Source organism: Microtus oregoni, unplaced genomic scaffold (genome assembly GCF_018167655.1).
Source record: "Microtus oregoni isolate MIOR12 unplaced genomic scaffold, Mior012 000000F_ref0000247, whole genome shotgun sequence".
NCBI lineage: Eukaryota > Metazoa > Chordata > Mammalia > Rodentia > Cricetidae > Microtus > Microtus oregoni.
This window is the reverse complement of record NW_024543059.1, coordinates 13,768,079-13,790,964: the sequence shown is the minus strand read 5'-3', so window position 1 is coordinate 13,790,964 and position 22,886 is coordinate 13,768,079. Positions and strand designations below refer to the sequence as shown.

The 22,886-nt window shown below is 40.6% G+C and overlaps 1 protein-coding gene and 1 pseudogene across 7 annotated transcripts in view; one reads left to right on the top strand and one right to left on the bottom strand.

The window, feature by feature from the left end:
- The window catches only part of Cpeb1 (cytoplasmic polyadenylation element binding protein 1), a 99,011-nt gene that overhangs the window by 26,750 nt on the left and 49,375 nt on the right, over window positions 1-22,886 (bottom strand). Inside the window, exon 1 of one of the 7 annotated variants that reach the window (XM_041654037.1) lies at window positions 24-127. The exons of 3 other annotated variants lie outside the window; for them this stretch is intronic. In XM_041654037.1, the coding sequence (XP_041509971.1) occupies window positions 24-33 (10 nt within the window). In that variant the 5' untranslated portion in view covers window positions 34-127. Of the gene's footprint in view, window positions 1-19; window positions 128-22,886 lie in introns of those variants that run through there. 3 more of the 7 variants (XM_041654029.1, XM_041654021.1, XM_041654046.1) reach the window with 3 other exon arrangements.
- Window positions 91-21,905, top strand: LOC121452222 (annotated as a pseudogene).

Below are 22,886 nucleotides of genomic sequence, written 5' to 3'. Positions count from 1 at the left end.
CTTATCCCATCTGCATTACAGACTAGGTAGCATGTGATCAGGCTGCTGATGCTTCCCGCTGCCAGTGACATCAGTCGGCAGAGCCTAGCGATGGAGAACCGCATCATCTCTCACAGAACGGGGGAGGAGCAGGAGGGGACTGGGAGGAGACTTGCCTCCAAGGGAAAGAGAGAACGGGAGCTACTTGGAATAGTCCGGTGCAATATGGTTAATTCAGGGTTGTAAGGCAGCGCCCTCCCTCCAGTCTCGGCAATGGTGGCCAGGTGGTCCTCTAGCACAACTGAAGTCTACTCTGCTGATAGCAAAGCTAAAGGCAAAGCAATGTGGATTGCTTGCTTGTACTGTTCTGCCCTCCTGCCACTCCCTCTCTCCCTCTGCTCTCCACCCCAAATCCCCAAACACTCCAGTCCTGGACTCTCTCCAGCTGCTGGCTCAAACCCTGGCTTTGCAGCCCAATGTGAAACTTCCGAATTCTGCTAACAAAAATAAATAAGTAAATAAATAGGATCTATGTGCTCCAAGTGGCCTCTGAGCAGCACCCTGACATAGCAGTGTTTACAACTGAGGAATGAGATAAACATTAGAAAAACAATGTATATTTGGACCCTGGGGAACAACACCTGGTGCTCTGGGATTGTCTGGAGCAGCTTATCACAGATAAAAGGGGACAGCTTGGGGAGGGAGGGGGTCGTGGTTTATCAGGCAGTTCCAGGTACAGCTCACAGGGTCTGGCCCATAGCTCACTTATCAGAGGGCGATCTGGATAATCTATTTTACCAACAGGATAATCTATTATACACCATCAGGATAGATATTAGCCACAGTGGACATTAGGGCCCAGCTCTTCCTTTCTCCCTTGCAACTAAAGGAACAAACAGAGGAAACACTCCCAAAGTAGTATCCGACAAATCACAGTAAGAAAAACAATCTCAGAACCATTTTTTTTTTAATTTTTAATTTTCGAGACAGGGTTTCTCCGTAGCTTTTGGTTCCTGTCCTGGACCTAGCTCTTGTAGACCAGGCTGGCCTCGAACTCACATAGATCCGCCTGCCTTTGCCTCCAGAGTGCTGGGATTAAAGGCAAGTGCTACCACTGACTGGCTACTGTTATAGAACTATTGTTCTGCTCAATCAGTAGTCAACACTCAAGAGTTCACATCACCTGGTCTTTTCAGGATCCCTCATGGTGATGGCAAGCTATGCGTATCACTGACATCCTTAACTGCTGTGCTTTCTTCAGAGGTGCTGCCCAGGATGAAGAACCCATCTCAATGACCCCCTGAGCTCTACCAGCTATCCCAACAAAATTCAGTTATTGGAGCTTCTGTCATTTCCTCTTTCCCAATGTATCCATCCTCCCATATCAGTATTTTCCCAATGTCTTCTTTCTCAGAAGGGTCAAAGCTGATTCCCCCTCTGTAAGGCTGGCTGGCAGCACTCCATTTGCTTATTCTTTCCCGTGTTGCACAGAAAAGTAAGCAGGTAGTAGGAAACATCCCAACTTGGCACTGGTCCTGGCAGATTCTGAGGCAGTTAGGACAGTGGGGTTAGTTAACACAGGGGATGTCTGGTGACAGCCTTCTGCAGCACACTCTGAGTGTACTTAGGCTAAGGCCTGTGGGAGGGACTCCTTCCTTTGGATGATTCTTTATACAGCTGTGCTGCTGTGTCACCCATCCACATTATTCCTGTCTGGCTATAGATATTCTGCTTGTTTCCTGTGTCTATGTGTCAAAGCTGTATTCTCATCACTGTACATACTGACACACACTAGAGCTGTCCCTACTCCAAACACTAGCCTCTGGTTCCCCATGTCTACCCTCCCTCGAGCTAAGGCTGTACTTTTAAATTAACTCATGTTTTAATTACAAAAATAAAATTTTTTCCTTTTAAGCCAGCTACACCTGGGTCAATGAGATGGCTCAATGGATAAAAGCAACTGCCACCAAACCTGATGACCCAGGTTCAATTTCCAAGGCCTACAAAGTAGAAAGAGAGAACTGACTCACACAGTTGTCCTCTGATCTCCACATGTGTGCCATTATTATATGTGATATACACATACATAAATGAACACACACATATATGATAAAGGTACAAACTGACTTCAAGAAAATATCAGATTGGGTTTATTCTGAAGATACTCTAATATGGTTAAATCAGTGAATACTATAAATTACATAATAATCACCTAGTCACCCCAATGGATGAAGAAAAGGAATTTGACAATATTCAACATCCCTTCATGTTAACAGTCCCAAAGAAACTCAGAGCACTAGGAAAGGCAGAGGCAGGCAGACCTGAGTTTGAGACCAGCATGATCTACAGAGTGAGGTCCAGGACAGTCAGGGCTACACAAAGCAACCCTGCCTCAAAAAACAGAGACAGACAGACAGATACAGAGAGAGACCAAGCGAGCTAAAAGTAGAAAGAACATAGCTCAGCATAATACGACAAACCTATAGCCAACATTATGTGAAATGGGGGAAAACCCACGCATGTCCACTGAAATCAGGAACGAGAGAAGGATGTTTAACTGCTTTGTTCTCATCCAGTGCAGTGCTAGCAGTCTTAGCTAGAGCAGAAGACAAGGAAATAAAGGGGACAAAATAGGAAGAAGTCAAAGCAGCACCACTTGTAGATGTTAAGCTTCCATATGAGATCCTAAAGACTCCACCAGAAAACTCTTAGAACTGACAAATACTTGCAGCAGAGTGGTAATATACAAAATTAACACACAAAATCATCAGTCTTCCTAGATACCAATGAAAATAGAAAGGCAAAGGGGAATAATCTAATTCATGATAATCTTTAAAAAATAACTTGCTAGCCAAGCATGGTGGCACACACCTTTAATCCTAGCACTCAGAAGCAGAAGCAGGTGGATCTTTGTGAGTTTGAGGCCAGCCTGGTCTACAAAGGGAGTTCCAGGAAAGCCAGGACTACACAGATTAAACCCTGCCTTGAAAAACAAAGAAATAACAATAACAGTAACAACAACAAAAACTTGTTAGAAACCTATCAAGAATATAAAAGTCATCTCTCTTCTCCCTACCTCACATAAATAAAAACTGTAAAACTCTGAAGGAAATTGAGGAAGAATCAGAAGATGGAAACATATCCCATGCTCATGAACTAGAAAAAAAAATCAATATTGTGAAAATGGCTTACTTACTAAAAGAAACCTATAGATGGACAGCAATTCCAATAAAAAAATCTAGTGCCATTCTTCACAAAAATAGAGCAATCTTTAAGTTCATGTGGAATCACAAGAGATCCTAGAGAGGAAAAACAAGCCTGAGCAAAAAATAATGCTGCTAAAGGATTATCATCATCCTGATCTCATCATACTACAGAGCCACAGTAATCAAAGGACATATTGATCAACAAAAAATAATACAGGACACAGATACAAGGCCGCCTGATTTTTGATAAAGATGCCAAAAATACACACTAGAGAAAAGATACCATCTTCAAAAATGGCACTTGGAAAAATGAATCTATACATGTAAAAGAACAACAGCAACTACAAATGGATCAAGAACCTCAACTTAAGATCAAAAGCTGCAAGAGGAAAAAGCATAGAATACACTTTTAAGGGTTTTCAGGATAGAACGGTGATTGCTCAAGAAATACAGTCATGTAATCAACAATTAATTCAAACTTCATGAAACTCACCAGTTTTTGTTTATCAAAGGAAACTCTCATTTAAGTGAAGAGTCAGCCCAGAGAATGCCAGCTATGTATCTGATAGAAGAAGATTAAGTATTTAGAACATATAAAGAACTCAAGAAATGAAACACCAAGAAAACAACTCAATCAAAAAAATGGGTCATAGAACTGAACAGAGATCCCAAAGAAGAAATACAAATGGTTAATACACATTTCTGTGTTTTATAATACTTTGGATTATCTTTGTTTGATTTTTGGGACAGGGTCTCACTGTACAGCCCTGGCTGGCTTGGAACTCAAACTCACAAAGGTTAACCTGTCTCTACCCCCAAGTGATAGAATTAAAGTCGTATGACACTGCACCCATCATCTAATAAGTATTTTTTAAAAATGTTCAACATACTTTCTTCATCCATTCTTCCATTGAAGGGCATCTAGGTTGTTTCCAGGTTCTGGCTATTACAAACAATGCTGCTATGAACATAGTTGAGCATATACTTTTGTTGTATGATAGGGCATCTCTTGGGTATATTTCCAAGAGTGGTATTGCTGGGTCCAGGGGTAGGTTGATCCCGAATTTCCTGAGAAACCGCCACACTGCTTTCCAAAGTGGTTGCACAAGTTTGCATTCCCACCAGCAATGGATGAGTGTACCCCTTTCTCCACAACCTCTTCAGCAAAGGCTATCTTTGGTGTTTTTGATTTTAGCCATTCTGACAGGTATAAGATGGTATCTTAAAGTTGTCTTGATTTGCATTTCCCTGATCGCTAAGGGAGGTGAGCATGACCTTAAGTGTCTTTTGGCCATTTGAACTTCTGTTGAGACTTCTGTTCAGCTCAGTGCCCCATTTTATAATTGGGTTGATTAGCCTTTTATGGTCTAGTTTCTTGAGTTCTTTAGATATTTTGGAGATATGGAATATATACATATTAGAGTACTACTCAGCAGTAAAAAACAATGACTTCTTAAATTTTGCATGCAAATGGATGGAAATAGAAAACACTATCCTGAGTGAGGTAAGCCAGACCCAAAAAGAGGAACATGGGATGTACTCACTCATATTTGGTTTCTAGCCATAAATAAAGGACATTGAGCCTATAATTTGCCATCCTAGAGAAGCTAAATAAGAAGGTGAACCCAAAGAAAAACATATAGGCATCCTCCTGAATATTAACCTTCATCAGGCGATGAAAGGAGACAGAGACAGAGACCCACATTGGAGCACTGGACTGAAATCTCAAGGTCCAAATCAGGAGCAGAAGGAGAGAGAGCACGAGCAAGGAACTCAGGACCTCGAGGGGTGCACCCACACACTGAGACAATGAGGATGTTCTACCGGGAACTCACCAAGGCCAGCTGGCCTGGGTCTGAAAAAGCATGGGATAAAACCGGACTCGCTGAACATAGCGGACAATGAGGACTACTGAGAACTCAAGAACAATGGCAATGGGTTTTTGATCCTACTGCATGTACTGGCTTTGTGGGAGCCTAGGCAGTTTGGATGCTCACCTTACTAGACCTGGATGGAGGTGGGTGGTCCTTGGACTTCCCACAGGGCAGGGAACCCTGATTGCTCTTTGGGCTGTGAGGGAGGGGGACTTGATTGGGGGAGGGGGAGGGAAATGGGAGGCGGTGGCGGGGAGGAGACAGAAATCTTTAATAAATAAATAAAAAAAGATTAAAAAAAAGAAAAAATAAAATAAAATAAAAATGTTCAACATCATTAGTCACCAGGGAAACACAAATTAAAACTACTTTGAAATTCTGTCTAACTCCAGCCAGAATGACTATCACCAAGAAATCAAGTAAGTGCTGACGAAGATGTGGGAAAAGGGAACACTTATGTGTTTAGGTGGAAGCTCTACTGCTGTCCATATATACCCACAAAGGTTAGGATGTTGGAATTTCCCATTCCAAATTCTACCCTTGAAAAAGCTCGCCAGTGTTTGATGGACTAAGACACCCCCCCCCCCACTGAAAGGTTGCTGTAAACACCCCCAAAAATCACTTTGCCCAACAAACAGCAGGAAGCAGTTTGGAGAGAACTATGCCCATATTCCCAAATATTGTTTATAAATATTTGTTTATATTTAAAGAGGGATATGCTATAGAGATTTTCACTGGTATGGATCTTGCTCTATTGATACAAATTTAGGGTCAATTTTGTTACATGTATTTCTGATCTTGATTAAGGTATTGTGTTTGTCCAGCTCATTTAGAAATGTAATATATAATTAAGACATATAGGTTAATAGATACTTATTTACAATAGTCAGGCTTGTAGTCATGTTAGGTTTTCTAGATATATATATAGAGATTTCAGGTAGATAATCTTCAAACCTTTCAAAGACTACATAATATGGTATTTAAAATGTTTAAGAACATAGGACTTTTCATGACAGCGAGACACATCTGCTCCTGGCAGCACCAACTACTTCAATAAGATAATGGGCATTGAAGAGGCTCCTTATGCCTGGACTGCTTGATGAACTGGACATGCAGGACCCACAGAAAAATGACTGCTAAAGTTGCCTAAAGAAGGTGAGACATCCTTCAGGGTTCCTGCTTCATGAAAGAGACTGCCAGACATTCTACAGGACACAGAACAAAAGTGAATGACAAACTGCCAATATGGGCTGAAATGTCTTTGAAATTTTCTGCTTTACAAAAAAGTCTGCTGGATACTATGGGCCTGTAGACAGAAGATAGATGCCCCAATGGTACAGAAGAATTTTGGGTGACTGTCTAGGCAGCAAGAAGTAAGTCTCTGTCAATTCTAGAGTTTTGGAAGTTGTTTACAGTGCACTTCCTGTTTACTTAGGTAACATTATACCCTTCTGGAGTCTTTGATAGAGTTGAAGAATAGTTATAGTTTTCCTCAATTATGACAAAAAAGTAGATGTAAATGTTGTAACTATAATTCTTACTTGATACCTGTTTTGTTATGTGTAATTTTATTATGTTAAAGTTAAAGCCTTCCTTTTTGTTTAAAAAGAAAAGAGGTCCTTCTGTGTGTTGCTTTTATTGGTTTATGAATAAAGAAACTGGCTTAGCCTACAGCAAGGTGGAACTTAGGCGGGGAAAACTAGGCTGAATGCTGAGAGAAAGGAGGTGGAGTCAAAGAGAAGCCACGTAGCCATCCCCCACCTCCAGACAGATGCCAGACAGAACTTTACCCGGTAAGCCCCAGCCATGTGGCAATACACAGATTAATAGAGATGGATTAGTTTAGGATGTGAGTTAGCCAGAAATACACTTAAGCTATTGACCAAAAAGTATTGCAAATAATATGGTTTCTGTGTGAGCAGTCGGGAAATAAACAAGCGACCTCCTTACAACACATCATGACCAAGGCAACTCTTATAAAAGAAAGCATTTAATTGAGGGCTTGCTTACAGGTTTAGTTAGTCCATTATTATCATGGCAGAAAGCACGGCATCAGGCAGGAGTATGCTGTAGAAATAGCTAAGGATAGCATCTAATAATCCTGATCCACAGGAATAAAAAGAGACACTGGGCCTGGCTTGGGCTTTGAAGCAAACAAGGCCACACCTCTTTATCTTTTTTTTTTAAATTTTAATTTATACTGATTTATGAGTGTTCTGTATGTATACTTATATGCCAAAAGAAGGCACCAGATCATATTATAGATGGTTGTGAGCCACCATGTAGTTGCTGGGAATTAACTCAGGACCTCTGGAAGAGCAGACAGTGCTCTTAACCACTGTGTCATCTCTCCAGCTCCTCCTAATCTTTCTAATCCTTTCAAACTGTTCTACTCTCTGGTGACAAAATATTCAAATTTATGGGCCTATGAAGGTCATTCTTATTAAAATCATCACATTTCTTTAAGATTTTATTTTATGTGTATGGGTAATTTGTATGCCCATTTGGATGCTTGGTACCACAAGAGGCCAGAAGAGAGCATGAGAGCCTCTGGAACTGGAGTTATGGTTTGTTTTTCCATATGTGGGTGCTGGGACTCAAACACAAATCATTTGGAAGAGTAGACAGTGTGCTATGAGCCATCTCTCCACTCTTGGGAACACACTGCTTTGTAAACTAAATTTAAAATGTAATATAAAAATAAGGAGTTGGAACACATGGGTAGACTATGCATCTACTAGAAGACATGAGTTATTAAATGAAAATTTTAGTGCTAGTTTCAACACTTTCTTACCAGTTATTGGTTAAATAGGCTCCCAAAACAAACAACACAGGTTTTTGTTTGTTTGTTTGTTTAACCACTGCTCTTGGTTAGCCACCTTATCTAGCTAATAGTACTCTTTCTTGCTGGAGATACAACACACTTTGGTTGTAGCAGTACAGAAGTCAAGCTGGAACTGACCTAAAAACTTCTCACTGGCTAGTCCTCAAAGTACTTAATGTTGCTATCCAAGCCACTAGGGGAGAAAATTCATCCATGGTCTTACCCAGTGGTGAACCCTGAATGTTGTAATACTAACCTGCCAAGCAAGACATACCCATTGGTAAAATAGGAGCACAGAGGTTACATAGATATTGGAAGGGGTAACCAAAACTAAGAATGTATGATAAACTCTTACAGAAACCTAGTATTTTGTAAGATAATACACTTGTCTTAGCCACTGTTCTACTGTTGTAAAGAGACACCATGACTGTGGCAGCTCTCATAAAGCATTTAATTGGGAACTTGCTTATGTTACAGAGATTTAGTCCATTATTATCATGGGGGAGAGCATAGTGGCATGCAGTCAGACATGGTAGCTGAGAGCTCTATATCTGCATCTGAAGGCAGCAGAAGAGACATTGGGCTTGGCTTGAGCTTTTGAAACTCCAAAGCTGACCCCCAATGACACACTTCCTCCATCAAAGTTACACCTCCTAATCCCTCTCAAGTAGCACCACTTCTTAATGATCATAAATTTAAAGCCTATGGGGGCCATTACTATTCAAATCACCACATGGGGTAACCAATCACTTTCTGATTGGATCTAATGTCTGTGCCATAGGCGGGAATTCATGCCTGGTACTCTAAACCTGTTCTGAAGCTCATGGTTCGAGAAGTCATGGGCTCTAGGAGGAAATCCACTAACGTTGCTCAATGGACATGCTGTCAAACTGCTTTCTAAATGTTATGTTCATAGAGCTACTCTCAACCTTAACCAGAGAAACTTTAGTAGTGTGCAGCAGTTAATGCAAGGGTCCAAATGCTAGGCCCTCAATGGAATATCTACATCAATATCTCCTCCTCAAGGCTCAGGAACACCAAAGAAAGAATATAAGTCAGAAAATGGAGAGGAGTACTGTGAAATGTTTTGCTGGACATGACAACTGACTAATGAACTCACTATAATTAAGGCTAATCATACAAGATCAAGCCAACAAGACCAGTTACTATTTCAACAGGCAGCACTAATTAGATTCTGGTTTACAGGAAGGGAAAAAAGCAAAAAAAAAGAAAGTATGAAGGGGATGTGTTGGGGCATGTCTTGGAGGTGTAGGAAGGAGTTTGTCTTGAATATGTACATACATATATAAAGAAAACTTCAAAACACAAAATAAGCCAGGCATGATGATGCAATCCTTTAATCCCACACTCAGGAGGCAGAGGTGAGTGGATGTGTTTGAGACTGGCCTGGTCTACCTAGTGAGTTCCAGGACAGACAGGGCTACCCTTTCTCAAAAACAAACAAAAACCCTAAATAAAATATAATCAACCTTTAAGAACAATTCACATTAAAATACCTATTCTTGTCTCTATCCCTCTCTACCCTAACTGAAAGGCATCTACTGTCCAGAAGCAGCCATTTTCTTTCCATGTCTAAAATTAGAGAATCTATGTATAGATAGATACTTTGCATCTCAGGCAAGGATATGTATTCAGCAGCTATGCTCTTGCTACTCAGTACGGTGGGTCAGTAATTTCAGCAAATCTGTACTATCAGAAATATTAGGAACCTGTTTAAATACTAAATTTCAGGACCCACCTGAAATCTATGGAATGAAAATCTGGGCAATACTGATCAATAGAACTACTTATTCCCCACCCAAAAAGACCTCAGCCATGAGCAACAGGTCCTGCAAAACCACCAAAGGTCCTAAGGGTTATATGAACCCAGAGTATGGAGAGCTACACGTGGCAAACTTTTAACCCCATCCCTAGAAGTCTCACTTTTATTAAAACACTCATTAACTCATGGTTTCTTCCACATAAGTTTTACTGCCTGTGGTAGTTTGCATGTAAATTGGCCCCCATAAGTTCACAGTGAGAGGCCCTATTAGAGGAATGGCTTTGTTGGAGTAGATGTGGACTTGTTAGAAGAAGTGTGTCACTGTAGGGGTGGGTTTGGAGGTCTCCTTTGCTCAAGTTACACTCAGTGTGAGGTTAAGTTCACTTCCTGTTTCCTGCAGATTAAGATATAGGACTCTCAACTCCTCCAGCACCATGTCTGCCTACATGCTGCCATATCCTGCCATGATGATAATGGACTAAATAAACCTCTGAACTGTAAAACACTCCAATTAAATATTTCCCATAAGAGTTGCTGTGGTCATGATATCTCTTCACAGCAATAGGAACCCTAACTATGATACTACCACTACAGAAATTTTTTACTAGATTAAAAAAAATGAAGGCTAAACCATGGGTGGTAATGCATAAGCCTAATCCCAGCACTAGAGAAGCAGAGGCAGGTGGATCCCTGAGTTTAAGGCCAACCTGGTCTACAGACCAAGTTCTAGGACAGTTAGGATTACACAGAAAAATTCCATTTTGAAAAGAAAAAATGGAGGTCATAACCAGAAATCAAGCAACTCTGGCAGACTGACAGATCTTGCCTGGTCATTAGGTCTACCACCATGTGACCTTATCAAAACTCTTTCAGAATACTGTTCTGTAAAGTGGTAAGAGCAGCTATCCTTTCAGATGTTTTGTGCAAACCAAAGAAATTATCTAGTACAGTGTCTAGCACAAAGCATTTGATCCCTACAAGGATCATATAGCTGATTACCCACATCAGGGCACTTAAAAGGGAAATGGAGATATTAATACTACTATGACTATGACTTTCAAAATGATTTGTGTGAGATAAACTGAGAGACATGGTCACTCTACTAACATTTTACTTAGAAAGCTCTTTCCTAGCTGCTCCCTAATCTTGTCTCTGGAAATGTACCTATTCCACTACAACTCTTCATCTCATACTAATAAGAAAGCTAAGAACCTGGGACCATGTTGATGCCCTGGAGGCCATGCTGCTGCGGGCCTTGGGGTTCTGATCTGAGGGGCCTGTGCTGCCACCAGGGTCATGATGGCATCTGGATCCAAGCTACTGCCAAGGGCCATGTCTGGTCTGATGTGATGTCCATGGCCAGTATTAGCACAGGGAACACTGGAACCAGGCTGTGCTGAGTCAGCCCTTCCCTTCACTGGTCCTGCCCCTTGCTGGATATTGTAAAAAGTCAGCTGGCCCTACCTATATCAGAAGAGAGCTCACGCCCCCTATTCCTGACTATAGGTGTCTACCTCATCTGGGAAGCACACTAGAGTTGACACAGGTGAGCCATCCCTGAGGGTATGAGAGCAGGGGAGTTGAACCCCATTCCCCTTGTCTGCCATGTGGTGGCACGGGTGAGGGAAAGACGCCATCCTCTGTCACTTGGGATCACAAGAGCAGGTGAGTTAGTCCTGACTCTCATTGACTGTAGTGCATGAGAAAGGAGCCTCTGTTTCCTGTCTAGGTAGCACACTAGAGCTGACCTGTTCAGGGACGCAGGTGAACCAGCCCTGAGGACATGAGAGCAGAAGAACTGACTCCACCACCTCCCTCCCTGTATGCCACCTACAACAATCAGGAGGGAGGGCCCTGCACCGTGCCTGGGCAAAACAATAGAGCTGGTCCTGGAGATAAGAGTGAGTGGGACAGGATCTGAGGGACCAAGGACAGGAGAACTCGCCCAGTTCTTTGCTGTAGGCTGCACTGGGTGAGCTAGCAAAGGCAGTGCTGCAGAGTTTATCTGGGCAGTGACCATGAGGGAAAGCTGGCAACCTGCCCAACCCAGCTACCACCCAGGCCCAGAACCAGGGCTATGAGTTAGCCCACCCCAACATCCACCTCATCTACAAACTGCTGGAGCATGTGTAGGGGATGAACTTACAAATCCAAAACAGCGGATTTCCATGACACAGGACAACAAAAGGATAACTAAGAGGAGCCCTAGTGAGAGCCTAATAACCAGAGGCCTGGAACCAGACCAATGACTCATAACAGTGAACATTTACAAGTAAAGATGTATGGATTAAAGGGTAAACTGTGTGACTCATGAGGCCACACTAAAGCTTCCATGAAAAGATTCTTCTCTATTGTCTTTATTGTGTTTTTGTTTTGGTAGGCTTTTGGTTTTTCTTTTGAATTTGGTTTTGTTTTTTTTGGGGGGGGGTGGGTTACAAGGGCAGAGGGCACATTTGAGAAACAGGGAGATAAAAGTGGGATCAAAATGAATGATGTGAAATCCACAAGGAATCAATAAAAGTTAAAAAAGAGGAAAACTGAGAAGTAAACACATAGCAGAAGCTACCACATAAAGTATCAAAAGAACTGATGAGCAAAGATTAATTTTAATGAACAAAAGATCAATTAAGCCTCTCAAATTTATATCTGAAGCCACACAGGCACCTGGACCTTTTTATTAGAGGATAGTCTTCATAATCTGTTAAGAGCCACTTAAGTATTGAAAAGACATTGAACAGTGGTGCCCAGCAGACCGAAGTTATTCCTACTCTAGCAATGTTCTGAACTATCTCAAATGGTTTCTCCTAGAAGTTTCTTCATATACAAAACTTCTCCCAGTAGATGTGTTTTATTATCTATACAAAGCTTCCAATAAAGCTTAAGTCAATTCAAATTTAAAATATTGTTTCCCTTTAAAAATCTTTTCCAGGGGCTGGTAAAGTGATTAAAAGCATTGACTTTTCATGGAGAGGTCCTGGATTCAGTTCCCAGTTCCCACAAAGAAGCTCACAACCATTTGTAATTCCAGTTCCAAGGGATCAGATGCCTCTTCTGACCTCTCAGCCACTTCATTCATAGTTTCTCTCTCTCTCTCTCTCTCTCTCTCTCTCTCTCTCTCTCATTTATTTATTTATTTATTTATTAGTTTGGTTTTTTGAGACAGGGTTTCTCTATAGCTTTAGAGTATGTCCTGGAACTAGCTCTTGTAGACCAGGCTGGCTTTGAACTCACACAGACACACAGATCCACCTCTCTCTGCCTCCCAAGTGCTGGGACGAAAGGAGTGCGCCACCACTGCCCGGCTTACACACTTTAAAAAGACTGATAACTTTCTGTAGTTTTCCTCCCAATTTCCCGAACAACTGAGTACATTCGGGAAATAAACTAATTCAAAGTTGGCTATAGTCTGGCTATGGTTTCAATGTGTCCCCAGAAATTCATGTATTAGAAATCTAATTCCAGCCAGGCTTGGTATTACACGCCTTTAATCCAGCACTGGGGAGGCAGAGGCAGGTAGATCTCTGAGTTTAAGGCCCACCTGGTTTCTACAGAGTGAAGTTCCAGGACAGCCAGGACTGAACAGAGAAAACATGTCTCAAAAAAACCAAATAAACAAATGAAATGTAACCCCTAAATTCCTATCTTGAGCTAGAGGATGCCAACAGGCTCCCTAGGTGAATATGTAAGAGGAAAAGACTCTGTAGCTAGTGCATCCTTGGCACCCTGTTATACTACGGACATCAGGTATCGACACCAGATGTTGGCACCAACCTCAGATTTCTCCTCTTGAGAACTGTAAGCCAAGTAAACATTTTATAAATTACATGTACTTTTTGATGAGGATGCATGCATACATGCATGCGGTCAGAGGACAAGATCTGGGGGTTGATTCTCTTGCTTCACCATGTGGGTCCTAGGGATCAAACTCAGGAAAGCATTTGGAAGCGAGTATTTTTACCCACTAAGCTATCTCAACAGCCTAACTTCTATTCATTTACAAGGGTTTTCACCTTTATTTTTTATGTGTATGGATATTTTGCCTACACGCATGCCTGTGCATCACATGTTTGCCTATGTCTGCAGAAGCCAGATGAGTATGTCTGATCCCCTGGTACTGGAGTTATAGGATTATGAGCTGCTATGTGGGCGCTGAGAATTAAACTTGCATTCTCTGGAAGAGTAGCCAGTTTTAAACAGCTGAGCTATCTCTCCAACTCCAATTTCTGTTCTTTTTTTTTAAAATATTTATTTATTTATTATGTATATAATATTCTGTCTGTGTGTATGCTTGCAGGCCAGAAGAGGGCACCAGACCTCATTACAGATGGTTGTGAGCCACCATGTGGTTGCTGGGAATTGAACTCAGGACCTTTGGAAGAGCAGGCAGTGCTCTTAACCTCTGAGCCATCTCTCCAGCCCCCTCTGTTCTTTTTTTTTTCCCCTCTGTTCTTTATAATAAAAATTAATCAGCCTCAGATGCTCAAATCACAGCAACAAAAAAATGTAGAGACGTTCCTAAAGTAGAACATCCCTTCACAGATGTAAGCACAGACACACTGGGTCCCAAGGCTCCTGGCACCACAGTTACAGCTCTGCTCTTTTCCAGCCTTAGCATGAGAACAGAACCTGTCTCCCATAATTCCTCTACTAAAAGAAACTCAGCATCAAATTGCTTAGAGTCTACCACAAGTAAAATTCTTAGGTCTCTGTCAAGCAGAAGAAAAGAACAGTGCTTTAATGCCTTAGAGGTTCTCCTTTTTGACATCATTAAGGCTGAATGTTATAAAGATTCTCTGCTTTCACAGCTAAGAGAAACAGAGAGAAGGCTATGGATACTAAAACAAATGGAAGAGGAACCAGGTTGAAAACAAACAATGTACCCGGAGTGCTGGTATTAAAGACGTGCGCCACTACCGCCCAGCGGCTGAGATTACTTTTTAACCGTCTCTCTCACATTGTTAACCAATCATCAAAGACTAAAGTGAGTTAACTGCAACTCCCTAGAAATTCATGGCATCTACACAATTATAGTAATAATAACAATAACAAAAATCTGTGCTCTTTGTCTTTTCAGTACTTAAACTCTGACTTGTCAAATGTACTCGTAGATTATTGCATCTCTCAACCTTCATCTGAGAAGCCATTTTGTGCAGTATATGGCGATCAACACAGATCTGCAAACGACTGATGCATAGAGGAAAAAGACTGAAGAATTCTCAATCCTAAACAAGACATCTATAACACATCTCTTCATCCCAAGGCTCAAGGATCCTTGTGGAAGAGAGTATGTAAGAGCCAGAGGTAGCTGATAACTGTAACTGCTTTATGAATACAGAAGGGCAATTGGCTCCAAGAAATGACAAAAGTTAAGATAGCATGAACAAGACTCCACAGGCTCAGGACAGACAAAATTCCAGTGTGGACAGATGAGATGGATATGAAGTCCCACCTCTAGCAGAGGAGCTACTAGCAACTGATAGCTGCCTAGGAGATGGCTAGTTAGTTTTAAGAGTGAACTCCCTGGCAGGGTAAACTCCCTTTAGCAAAGTCCACACATAGAAGAGCTTATGGGCAGTAAAATAGTACTTGTTGGCTACTTTAAAGGTGGGCAGCTGGGTGGACTGAAGAAAGAGATTGGATCTGAGAGATGTCAAGAGGTGACCAAAATACACTGCACAAAAAATTCTCAAAAAAATAAAAATTATTTTAAAAATTTCTATAAGCTAATACAGTTGTATTTTTAAGAACTTATTTGGCTCTTTGAGTTGGGTCTAGTTGTGTCAACCTAGGCTGGTCCCAGGGCTCACAAAGAGCCTCCCAATTTAATTCAACTTCTGGGGCTATATGTTTATGTCACAAGGCTGGACCTAAGGTCTGCATCTATAACTAACACTGAAGGGTTATCAGTGCTTTTGGTCTGCTAACCACAATTTGAGTAGGTTTTCTAGTAACGCCACTCTAAATTTGATTCGCAGGGCAGGTGAGATGGCTCAGTGGGATAAATTGGATTTGCTTTTAATGTCAATCCAAGATTCTTGCTCCTCAGTAATTCACCCTATCCTTACTTTACTATCTCTTTTTGTTTCATGGTAGTCAAGGTCCCAAATAATATTCTCAATGACTAAGATCAAAATCAATCATCAGGTTCTGATTACCCTTTTATTTATTTATTTATTTGGTTTTTCGAGACAAGGTTTCTCTGTAGCTTTGGAGCCTGTCCTGGAACTAGCTCTTGTAGACCAGGTTAGCCTCAAACTTACAGAGATCCACCAGCCTCTGCCTCCTGAATGCTGGGATTAAAAGCTCAGCAGCTCAGATTACTTTTTAACCTTCTCTCTCACACTGTTAACCAATCATAAAAGGCTAAAGTGAGTTAACTGCAACTCCCTAGAAATTCATACTCTAGAGAAGAATTTGTTGTTAATTTGAGTGCTAACAGGTAGAAGAGTTCAAAATACAGACAATGCAGGACAGCTAGGACATTTGAAGTACTGCCTTCTACATTAAGCTATACACTAATCTATGCCATTAGGGATCAGGTGCAACAAGCATATTAAGCTCCTTTTGCATTTCCCATAATTAAAAATACTATCATTGAATTACTTTAATCAACTACTCTTAATAATCTTCAATAAATTTTGTAAATTATTTCAAACTAGTTTCTATTAACAGTCTTTAAAATAAACATTAATATGTTTAGATTTTACATTTTTGTCCCATTTTAGTAAATCTCAAACAAAAGTGAACTATATATTATACTGTCTAGGGTAAAATATACATGTGTTTATACCACAGCACATGTATGAAGTATGAGGACAACGTCAAGTTTTGGCTCTCACCTTCTACTTTGGGAAAGGTCTCTCTGCTCACTGAAGCATATGATAGACTAGCTGACCTGCACGCTCTACCGATACAAAGACCTTTGCCTCCCATCTTCCAATAGCAGCATCTGAGATTGGTTTTTATGTGAGTTCTGTGGATTTGAATGAACTAAGGTTTTCAGGCTTGCATAGCAAGCATTTCCTCCCCCAAGCCATCTCTCTAGCCCATGATCTTTTCATTCTTGATCCACAATTCACCAGTCTGTGCCCTAATGTCAGTGAATTCCACCTTTCTTGATGATATAAACCAAAATTTTCTATAGTTGCCACATACCTCAGATGCCCAATATATGGATCTGCAAAATTTAATTCTATTATGTCAGGGCGTCATCATTCATGTAGACATATTTATAAAATTTTAAGACTTCCTTATAAAACCTAGGGTCAAAGTCTGGTCCACATTGAATTTCCTTTTTAAAATATTCCTTAAAAGGTTTGACTTGTGCAAACAAGGGCTGCCTTCACTGCCTGAGTGGGTATTCTCCACAATGTCTCCAAGTGTGATATGTGATGTGAAGAAGCACTTTGGGTTCCTAACTAGCTTTGTCCTAATTATCATTGTCCTTCTTGTGGGTAGCAAGTTCATAGATCTTTGTGGTTTTCATCTTATTGTGTTTTTCTTTGCCTGTTCTATGCCAATACCAGGCTGTTTTCAGTACTGTAGCTCTGGAGTAGAGTTTGAAGTCAAGTATTGTGATGCCTCCAAAAGTTCTTTTATTGTACAGGATTGTTTTGGCCATCCTGGGTCTTTTGCTTTTCCATATGAAGTTGAGTACCGTTTTTTGAGGTCTGTAAAGAATTTTGCTGGGATTTTGATGGGCATTGCATTGAATCTGTAGATTGCTTGGTAAGATTGCCATTTTTACTAATGTTGATTCTACCTACCCAAGAGCATGGGAGATCTTTAAATTTTCTTGTGTCTTCTTCAATTTCTTTCTTCAAAGATTTAAAGTTCTTGTCTTACAAGTCCTTCCACTTGTTTGGCTAGAGTTACTCTGAGATACTTTATGCTATTTGTGGCTATTGTGAAGGGTGATGTTTGATTTCTCTCTCAGCCCATTTATCATCTGTGTAAAGGAGAGCTACTGATTTTTTTGAGTTAATCTTGTATCCTGCTACATTACTGAAAATGTTTATGAGTTCTAGAAGATCCTTGGTAGAATTTTTGGGGTAGCTTATATAAACTATCATATCATCCAAATTGTGAGAGTTTGACTTCTTCTTTTTCAATTTGTATCCCCTTGATCTCTTTTTGTTGTTGTATTGCTCTAGCTAGGACCTCAAGAACTATACTGAATACGTATAGAGCGAGTGGACAACCTTGTCTTGTTCCTGTGTGGGATCACTGTGAGTTTCTCTCCATTTAGTTTGATGTTGTTCTTTGCCAGTTCTAATCTTACAAAAGCGAAAACCATCTTGTCTCCCCATGATTTTGAATCTTTCTCATGTCAGGAACCTTACTGGGTATGTTATATATCCTATGCATACCTCATCTGATTATTTATAACAATTTCAGGTCCCACTTCTGAGTTCAAGGTACCAATAGGGTTTCACTAGTCATTAAACATTCACTTGAACCATATTTAGTTTAAAATCTCTATACCAACATGCCTTAGGACTAGTTGCAGAGGGAGGAGGGAGTCCAATTAGTGCCAAAATATGCTACTGTAGAGGAGAGATACATCAACAACAGCAATGTTTTAGTACCACAAAAGAACTTTGAAGCACATGTGGATGCCAGGCACTAAGAAAAAGTATGTAGGAAAATCAGTGAGGAGAGGTTTTTATTCATACTTTAGGGTAGTGAAGTGAGTCTGGAGTTGATTATTATTCAAGTCATCATTCTCTGAAGCATCTAAGTCATATCTGCAGAATTAAAAAAACCTCTCTAGGTAGAACATCCAAGATTTATATAAAATAAAGTACTTTTCTATTGCTTCTAGTGGTTGACACCTTAATCCTTTAGGGATACAGTGGATAGTAACTGCTGTCAATATGATTCAGACCACATGGATAGTACCTCTGAGACTGCCTAAAGCAGACTTACGAGGGAGCAAAATGTAGTGTTGCTTTAGTCTATTGCTCCTTTAGGACATGAACTTTAAACCAGGAGATACTGAGATTATGAATATTTAATCAAACAGTGTCACTTCACTTATTGTCAAAGCCAGCATGTTTACACAGCATAAACATAAACCACTTAAAACTGGATAATGAAATAAATTCAGAAACAAAGTTAAAATATTTGCAGAGCAAGTTCATGGAGTGTGCTGACAGATGCTAGAGGATTTGATTGTGTGCTTGAAGTGAAGCCTGGATCAGCTGGACCCCAAAGATGAAGTGGAGGCCAAGGATGAAATAGCAACATATCCTTATGACTACAATCATCACATACATAAATCATTGCTAGCAAAGCACATGGAATCTTGCAGATTGAGGAAACTGGGCTATATCAAAGAAGACGAATATATAATCCTGTTTCATTTTCCTTTTTCTATGAGAAGAATAAAGTTACTTTGGATAAAGATTCAGTTCCAGACCATTAAAAAAAATTACAACTGAAGTTGGAAAAGTCAGTGATTATTATAGTTAAATAATCAGACTACATCAGAATAAAAATATATTCTTCAGTGCCCGTTGAAGTTCCTCTGAACCACAAATGGTCTGTTTGTGACTTGCTTCTTGCCCTTCATGATTTTGTCATTGAAGAGACAAAAAAATAGCACTCTGGTTCTCTAGTTGTTGAAAGTGACAGTGATTTGTCTGTAGACTTTGCTGCTAAAGTCAATCAAGATAATAGCCAAAAAGTTGAATAATCTTACCTGAAATCCCTGCAGAAGTGAAAGATAAAAGAAGACACTGGTCCTAGAGAGCTAAGAATGGAACCAAAAAGATTACATGCTGAGGTAAGCTGGAATGTGGTAAAGCACACAAGGGAAGAAGTCAGTAACTGTTTGCAAAAAGAACGGTAAAAAGCAGAGGATGATGCTAAAAAAAAAAATAAAGAAAGGCCATCAGTAGTAGATTTACAACCGTCTGGTAGGATTCATTTGGCTAGTTAGATGTTGACAGTTTATGACATAGTAGAGTTCTCAGTAGAAGCCCACACAAATGAAAATGAAATAAAGATAAAAATTCCGAGTCAAGAAGACAGTGATGAGAAAGACAAAACATAGTCATAAAATAAAGCAAAAATATTAACAAAATATTTGTGAATGCATTAATTATGCTTATAGTATAACCAGTATGCGAATGGTTTAATTATCTTTACATAAGAGAATGGCTATTATCTTGATAATAATGCTCATTATTATAACAAATATGTTTCAAAAATTTTTCTAGTAACATATGTAAGTTAAAAAGCATTTTTGGAACCTATGATGAGAAGATGTTAAAAAGATAACAAGACTCTTTGGCTCTTACAGTAGTTGAGAAGTAATCCTATCATTGAAGTCAATGGTAAAAGGATCCCAGAAAACAGTATCCTTGGGTGGTCTCTGCGCTGAAAATGGTGAACATGGATTTTATCGTAACAAGAAATATACTGTTAAGATGACGCACATAGACAGAATAATGTCACAAATGATACACATCATGAGAATGACTGAAGTGGGAAATTGGCAGTTCTTACTTATTTTGCAATTAGTAACAAGAAAAGACCACTTCCTAAGGTGTCTGGCACAAATGGAAACGAGAGCATGTAGTTAAGATGAAGACTGTTGTTTATTAGACAAAGAGGAAAGTTGAAAGATTCTGAAGCTGAGCTCCAACCGTGCAATGATCAAATGAAAGCTAAGTACAGCAAAAAAGAATTAGATGAAAAAAATGTCAGTTTCAGGAAGAGAAAGCAACCCTGAGGCCTGACAACATTATTCAGAACAAGAAAAAGATTAAGAATGCCTTTTAAAGTCCATGGGCTGGCGCTGTGTGGCAGTTGCAGGGTTTGTTGACTCTGACTAATCTGTACTGTCTTTATTCTAAGCAGTGAATTTAAGGTCATGCTCAACCTCCTTAGCGATCAGAGAAATGCAAATCAAAACAACTTTGAGATATCATCTTACACCTGTCAGAATGGCTAAAATCAAAAACACCAATGATAGCCTTTGCTGGAGAGGTTGTGGAGGAAGGGGAACACTCATCCATTGCTGGTAGGAATGCAAACTTGTGCAACCACTTTGGAAATCAGTGTGGTGGTTTCTCAGGAAATTCGGGATCAACCTACCCCTGGACCCAGCAATGCCACTCTTGGGAATATACCCAAGAGATGCCCGATCATATGACAAGGGCATTTGTTCAACTATGTTCATAGCAGCATTATTTGTAATAGCCACAACCTGGAAACAACCTAGATGTCCTTCAATGGAAGAATGGATGAAGAAAGTGTGGAATATATACACATTAGAGTACTACTCAGCGGTAAAAAACAACGACTTCTCGAATTTTGCATGCGAATGGATGGAAATAGAAAACACTATCCTGAGTGAGGTAAGCCAGACCCAAAAAGATGAACATGAGATGTACTCACTCATAATTGGGTTCTAGCCACAAATAAAGGTCAGTGAGTCTATAATATGATATCCTAAAGAAGCTAAATAAGAAGGTGAACCCAAAGAAAAACATATAGCTATCCTCCTGGTTATGGGAAGTAGACAAGATTGCCGGGCAAAAAATTGGGATCTTGGGGGTGGAGTGGGAGGGGGGTAAAGGGAGATGGGGAGAGAAAGTGAGAAGGGGAGGATGGGGGGAACTTGGGGAAACGGGATGATTGGGATTAAGGAAAAGTTGGATAGGAGAGCAGGGAAGCACATATCTTAATTAAGGGAGCCATCTTAGGGTTGGCAAGAGACTTGGACCTAGAGGGGCTCCCAGGTGACCAGGGCGATGTCCCCAGTTAGTTCCTGGGGAACCTAAAATGACCCTTGCATATCACCATAGAACCTTCATCTGGTGATGGATGGAGATAGAGACAGAGACCCACACTGGAGCACCGGACTGAGCTCCCAATGTCCCAATGAGGAGCAGAAGGAGGGAGAACATGAGCAAGGAAATCAGGACCACGAGGGGTGCACCCACCCACTGAGACAGTGGGGCTGATCTATTGGGAGCTCACCAAGGCCAGCTGGACTGTGACTGAAAAAGCATAGGATAAAACCGGACTCTCTTAATATGGCGGACAATGAGGGCTACTGAGAAGCCAAGGACAATGGCATTGGGTTTTGATCCTACTTCATGTTCTGGCTGTTTGGGAGCCTAGCCAGTTTGGATGTTCACCTTCCTAGTCCAGGATGGAGGGGGAGCACTTTGGACTTTCCACAGGGCAGGGAACCCTGACTGCTCTTCAGACTTGAGAGGGAGGGGGAGAGGAGTGGGGGGAGGGGGAGAGGAGTGAGGAGAGGGGGAGAGGAATGGGGGAGGGGGGAGGAGTGGGAGACTGGGAGGAGGTGGAAATTTTTTTTTCTCAATAAAAAAAAAAAAGAAAAGAAAAATAAGGTTTAATCAAGGAAGACCCCCTGAGAAATCTTCGCTAGGAGCGGATGGTCCAGATGTCTGAGTTCTACATCTACAACAGTTTCAAGACTGCTGGCTGAAATGATCAAGCCTCACAGAATATTCCATTCAGGACTTGATCATAATTAAAAAATTTTTTCTAGGTCTCCATAAGATTATCAACACCTTCAATCAGCAGGAAATATCCTGGAAAACTTTGTCCACATTCCCAAAAATTGAATTATGGGTGTTTGCCTTTGTTTAGAATTTTGGTTACAAGTTGTTATGGATAATGGTCAGGAAGAAAGCTAAACAAGAGAGATTAGATTCAGAGTTCTTGTTTTGAAAAAGGGGGGGGGGTGCTGTGGGACAACGGTTTTACCCTGTAAAGATTTGTTTCTTGTACTTGTTTAATAAAATCCGATAGGAGCAATGGCCCAGATGACCCAACGTTTCAGGAGACCTCTGCTGGAGTTTCCTCTGGGTTCTATATTCAGAACAGGTTCAAGACTGCTAACTGAGATAAACAAGCCTCACAAAACTTTCCAGTCAGGACTTGACTGTAATTCCAAATTTTCTTTAGGTCCCTGTAAGATTACCAGTGCCTCCAATCAGCAGGAAGTATCTTAGAAAACTATGTCCACATTCCCCCAAAAATGGATTATGGATGTTTGCCTTTGTTTAGAATGTTGGTTACAAGTTGTTAATGGATAATGCTCAGGAGAAAAGCTAAACAAAGGAGATTCAATTCAGAGTTCCTGGATTTTTGCTTTTAGTTTTTTTAAAAGGGGGGGGGTGCTATGGGACATGGTCTGTAATCTGTTACTTGTATTTTAAATAAACTCTGATTGG